Genomic DNA, 6255 nt, shown 5'->3' on the forward strand with positions numbered 1-6255 from the left:
TGCTGTAAAGCAGGTGATGTTCACCAGAAAACACCACTGGATTGAGTGCATTTGTTTCGTTTACCCTATGAACCCTTTGCCACTTAGAACTTTTTCCATTTGCTGTGCTTTCTGGATTTAAGAAAAGCTTGATTGACCACAGCTTGAATTCTTTTTTTTTTTTTTTTTTCTCCCACTTCACACACAGAGATGAAGACAATAGATTAACACCACAGCCGGTCATGTTGTGTTAAACTTGGCTGATCCACCTCCAGAGTGTTGCCTCTTCTGATGTCCATCTATATTCTTCACTAGGGCTAAACTAAATGCTACAGCAGTTTTAATTTTGGCCCAAATCACAAAACTATTTAGGTTTCTATGCAGCTTACTGATAAAGATCTTATTGACAGGGCTGTTATTAATGTTTTAAGCCAAATTAGTGACAAAGAAGTCTGACCACATTGATTTATAGTAAAATATAAATATTGGAAAACTTTTGGACAAACAGAAGCTATGGCGAATATGACTGCTCTGTTGAAGGAGGAATCTATACAGTCAGAGTACTTTTGTTGTGTTGAGGATTTCTAAAGATTAAATCAATATGTTTTTATTAGTTTGATTTAAACAATTTAAAATAAAAATTGTCAAAAGCTGGTTTAATTTGGTTTATAACAAAAACAAACAAACAAAAAAACTTCCTGGTTTAATTCTTGCTGGTTGGTATTTACTGAAAAGGTAACGAGATTTACTCTATAATCTACCCAGAACATGGAGTCGGTTCATGTGCAGCAGGCCACATGTCGGTTCTGCTTTTGTAGGAGCCTGTTGTGGGTTTGGTCGGACCAGTTATTTTAAAACCGGGTTTTTACGTAAATAAAATGTTTTCTCTCTCTCTCCATTACCTTTTCTTGTGTCAAATTTTATTTTCAAAGGCAGTGAGATCCCAAAGAGCAATATCCTAGACTAAATGTCAAGATTATCTCAATGACATTTTATTATCAGAAATAAATGGTATGGAATTTGAAATTTGAGGTAAAAAAAAAATAAATCAAATCCATAATTTGTATTAACCACTTCAGTAATTTGGAGCACTACTGGCCTTTTGGGATTTTAATCTCTACCAACTTTGCACATAAGAGTTCTGAGATTTGGATCTGCTCTAAGCAAATGTATTTTTCCTCTCAATTTTCCCACAAATATACATGCTCTTTTCAAAGTTTTTTTTTTTTTTTTTTGTTTTTTTTTTGATCGGAAAATATGGTCATTTAAAAATTGCACCTTAATGTTTCAAAACTGCTTTTTTCAGATGGTTATGTAACATTTCCAGTTTTTAACATGTTTTCTCTATTTGGACTGAGGGTAAAAATTTGCTCTTTAATTTACACCATCACATTTTGTCTGGTAGGTTTTTTTTTTTTTTTTTTGCTTCCTTCTGGTAGAGAAATTTCTCTTAAGCTAAAATTCTAAGCAGCATGAATGGCATGTTTTCTTTGTCAGGGCATTCATTGAAATCCATCCATCAGCTCAGACTGGATTCATTCTGTCAAAACAATGCATCCCCTTAAAATCCACGTTTCTGTGATAGCGCAGCTATACCTCATCTCAATAGATTGGATTTATATTCCATTCAAAGCTAAATTCAGATCTTTGGGTGTATAAAACCGATTACAAATTAGAAGCAGCAATGTCGGACATTAAAGATTTACAGAAATGATGCTCAATCAATGATCGGTAAACCTGCTTTTATTTTGAAGATCCCATACCGGAAGTACAGCAGTCGACCGTTACTCTTATTGGCTGGCATTGGCCTCGAGCGAAATCGTTCTTTAATGGTTGTTAAAAGGTTGTGTGTGACGCAACTGGACCAACACTAGGAGCCGTTTGGAAGAACTCTCTAGAACAACATTAGGCTTGGCTTAAAATCTTAAACATGCCTCGAGTCTACATTGGCCGATTAAGTTATCAAGTTCGCGAAAAGGACCTTCAGCGTTTCTTCAGCGGATATGGAAAACTGATGGAAATAGACCTGAAAAATGGGTAAGTTTTTGCTAACTGTTTGAACATGCTATTAGCTTTGGAACCGCTGCTACGACTGACTGAAATTGTTAACGCTGTAATATGAAAGCTTCTTTTTTCAGCTTCTAAATTTGGCTTTAAAACAGTAAAGCGATGATTGTTAAGGGCTAAGAGAGAGAATCGGAAACACATTTTAACCGTTTTTCGACCCCTTTTAGCAAAGGTCTCATGGCCAATATGGCGGCTTTGTAGTTCCTATATTAGAGCTAGCGTGGACTAAGCTTGCCTGGCTTGATGTTTAATGCATACGTGTAGATGTTATTCATCAACATATGATTTGCTTGTCTATTTTTATAATGTTTCATTTTATTTAGCTATGGATTCGTGGAGTTTGAAGACAACCGGGACGCTGACGATGCCGTGTATGAGCTGAATGGAAAGGAGCTATGTGGAGAGCGTGTGATCGTCGAGCATGCCCGGGGCCCACGAAGAGATCGAGACGGCTACGGTGGGGGTTACTGGGGCGGAGGGCGCAGTAAGTGCACTCTGGACTGGCAGATATTAATTCCCCTTTTACATCGGTGTCATGTTAGGGTGTAGATTTCTAAAGATGTTTTTAGCCTTTTAACTGTTTTTTTTTATTTTGGCACATTTTTCATCCAGCTGGCCTGAATTAATTTTTTCAGGTTAACATTGTTGCTCGATAGCTAAAACGTTTGGATACCGCCGTTTAAAGCATGCCGTTTTTATATGCATAAAGTATATTACATTCTTTTACTTAGTGTCTTTACTTTTATAAGCAATAGTTTGACTAAAAGCAATGCTTTTATTTCGCCAAACTGTTCTGTGGTCGTAATGATATCAGTTTGTTTACTTCGTTATCTTTATGTAGCTCAAATCACATTTTTTTCTAAAGATAACTAATCCATTAATAGTCGCTGACCTGTAGGTTTTTGCTCCTCCTGGTGCATTGATGGGAATGGGCAAATAACTGCAAGTCAGGCTTGATGATGAGCTAAAATGCTCTTAAGTGTATTAGGGATTTTTTTTTCTGTTGGTAAAACCTTTCTAACATTCTTTAAATTATTTATTTCACATGTAATTAAAATAAATATAGCAAATGTACATTGTTCGAGGTTAGGTTTTAACTAACATTTTTCTTAATTTGTGCATTGCTAATTTTAGCATTTATTTATATATATTTTTTTTCCAATATATTAAACATTAACAAAAGTCCTTGATGTTTCAATTTGAAAGAGTCCAGCTGCGGGCTGAGGCTGAGAGTCCATTGAGGCTAAAGATGACTGGCTAAGATGACTGCCTGTCCCGTTTGGCCTTGGCTTTCACCTTACAATGTGTGTGTGACCTTTGCCCCCCTTGATCCTTGGCTGACCTTACCGGAAGCCATGATGACAGCAGCCTTTTGCCAATAGACCAGGGGTGATGGTGAGGATTGCCATTGGTTTTTATGTTGACAGCAAACATGACTGGATCGGCTGTAGTTGACAACGTACAATCTAAAGAAAATTTGTAAGTGCAAAACTGAAAAGGAAAAAAAAGGATAGTGGGATTGACTAGCATCTGGCAAAATATCAGTTGACATACTTGTACAAATTTCACTGTACCATTTAGGCTCAATTCAGTCCACCAGCATCTTTGACCAAAGACAATGTGGAATTCTCCTCTCTCTTTGTTACAGGGTTCAGGGAACATGAAAGAACATCACTGTCCAGCTAAAATATTTCAATATGAAATATTAGTTAAAGGCATTGTTTTGCTGGAAATGGAATCAGTGGTGTTCTTTGCAGCAGTAAACATCTTTATAATCTAAATGCTAAAGACTTAAAAGTCTTTGCAGTTCCTGTTAAATCTCTTATATGAAGTTCTCAGAAGGAAATAGGGATTGGGGGGACTCGTATTTCAATTTATTCCCCAGTTTGATCTGGCCTATTTTCATTCAGTAGTCAAGACTCGTAATTTTCTCGGCTGTTTGTATCTTGTTTGCTCTAAAAAATGTTTGCCTGTGCTATCGTCTTTAAAGGTAGTGGTTATAGCAGCAGCAGGAGCCGCTCTGGAAGAGACAAGTATGGACCTCCAGTCCGTACGGAGTACCGTCTTATTGTGGAAAACTTGTCAAGTCGCTGCAGTTGGCAGGACCTCAAGGTAAAGGTTTTTTTTTGTCTGTCATTCATTTAAGCAACATTTAAAGATTGAAACTCTGAGCTTGTGTTTTATATGTTTTTTTTCTCTCTGTATTCTGTCTCGTTAAGGACTTCATGCGTCAGGCAGGTGAGGTGACTTATGCAGACGCCCACAAGGAACGAACCAATGAGGGGGTGATTGAGTTCCGGACCCGTTCTGACATGAAACGAGCTTTGGACAAGTTGGACGGCACAGACATCAACGGGCGCAAGATTCGGTTGGTGGAGGACAGACCGCGCAAACAAAGGTCTTACTCTGGGAGTCGCTCCAGGTTGGAATACTCATATCAGTTTCTAAACCTAGAATTCATGTTTTATTAAAAGCTTCTTCTGAAAAGTCATATATTTGACTCATGTTGTCAGATCTCGAAGCCGACGCCGCTCCCGCAGCAGAAGCTCAAGGAGTCACTCCAGGTCTCACTCCAGGTCAGTTTAGAATTGAGTATTAACTTGAAAGCAAACTGAGCTTCAGAATCTTTTTGTTAATTTAGGCAAATATTCAAAACTTTATCCTAATTATTTGTCGTTCTCGCCATCAGATCTCGTTCCCGAAGCAACAAGAGAAGGCATCGCTCTCGCTCAAGGTCTGACCGGAAGTCTCGTTCCAAGTCAGGAGAGCGGAAATCCCGTTCTGGCTCCCGCAGATCCCGTTCTGGCTCCCGCAAGTCCAAATCTCGCTCACGGTCACACAAGTCCCGTTCAGCTGACCGGAAATCTAAGTCACGTTCTAAGAGCCGCTCCAGGTCACGTTCTAAGAGCCGCTCCAGGTCACGTTCTAAGAGCCGCTCCAAGTCACGTTCCAAGAGCCGCTCTAAAGTTAAGTCAGAGCGGGATTCTCGTAGCAGATCCAAGGAGATGGATGCTGCTGTTGACAAGAAGTCCCGCAGCCGTTCACCTTCCCCTGTGGAAAATGGCAAAGAGGAGCGTGATGCCAAATCTGCTTCCCGCTCTCCATCCCCACATAAAGAAGAACGTCGCTCTAAATCCAGAGAGAAGCGTTCAGCTTCCCGCTCAGTCTCCCGCTCAAGGTCTCGTTCAAGATCTAGATCAGCCTCTCAGGATTAGATGTTTGATAGTTGTTTAAGTTTTATTATAAGGCTGTAAATAATAAGCAGTGTCACATGTCTCTGCTTCCTTACTTTGTTTCCCTTTCCTCTTTAAAAGTGTGTTTTGACATGCAGATGATAAATGCTGATTATCAGGGCTGTTTTTTTTGGAGTTGGTATTAAAACTTTCATCCGGGAAATATCTCACAATTGTCTTCCAGTTTAGAATTTCTCCGATCCCTTAAATTTAAACCTTTACTTTCCCCATAGAAATCTGTTTTTCTCAGAAGTGTTCACCAATCGTAAATCTGCTATCAGTACACTGGGTAGCATTTACTATAATACCCTAGATTATTATGCAAAGCAGCATATTTTGTTTTCTAACCACATTAAAAGTTGAGGAAGAATCGTCTGATATTGAAGCTTTATTATTTTTTTCTGTTTCCTGGGTAACCTTATTTTTTTTCTATCTTGCTTGTAAGAAGAATTATTCCTACATTTGAACAGCTTGCATTTTATGTGGGTTGTTAAGGATAATTTTTTATAGATTGAACATGAGCTCTGTTAATGGATGCATGTCCCCAACATGCTTAATTTATAAGTTGATTGAGGCAGTGAATAATATGTAGAAAATGCCTACATTGCAATGTTAAGTTTTCTTTGATGCTCTAATTAAAGTCCTGTTGGGTTTTTTATTTTATCCCCATTTGTGTTTTTTTGGTTTTTTTTTCTTTAAAGACTTAAAGAACACTTCTCATGCTGAGTTTCTTTGTTTAAAGCTGGTTTCATTCACAGCTCAACTTTGATATTGTTCATTTGCCTCAGTGTGCGGATTGTTTTCTGAATGCAGCATCATTTTCTTGTCCAGATTATTTTTGCTCCTGATTAAGATAAGCTTGTTTTTTATGTTCAAATAAAGATCTTAATAAAATTAATGGTGTGCTTTATTTATAAAAAAAAATGGCAGCAAAATCGACGTGACCTATATCGTGCTAATTATATAAGTGGGCTTA

The 6255-nt window shown here is 38.0% G+C and overlaps 1 protein-coding gene across 1 annotated transcript; it reads left to right on the plus strand.

The window, feature by feature from the left end:
• The first annotated feature begins 1764 nt into the window (after positions 1-1764).
• srsf6 (serine/arginine-rich splicing factor 6) lies at positions 1765-5933 on the plus strand. Its single transcript, XM_015377792.1, has 6 exons — positions 1765-2016; positions 2370-2530; positions 4037-4158; positions 4266-4468; positions 4560-4622; positions 4736-5933. The coding sequence occupies exons 1-6, from the start codon at positions 1910-1912 to the stop codon at positions 5259-5261; spliced, it is 1182 nt and encodes a 393-aa protein (XP_015233278.1). The 5' UTR covers positions 1765-1909; the 3' UTR covers positions 5262-5933.
• Positions 5934-6255: the final 322 nt, after the last annotated feature.

Source organism: Cyprinodon variegatus, unplaced genomic scaffold (assembly GCF_000732505.1).
Source record: "Cyprinodon variegatus isolate N-32 unplaced genomic scaffold, C_variegatus-1.0 Scaffold158, whole genome shotgun sequence".
Taxonomy (NCBI): domain Eukaryota; kingdom Metazoa; phylum Chordata; class Actinopteri; order Cyprinodontiformes; family Cyprinodontidae; genus Cyprinodon; species Cyprinodon variegatus.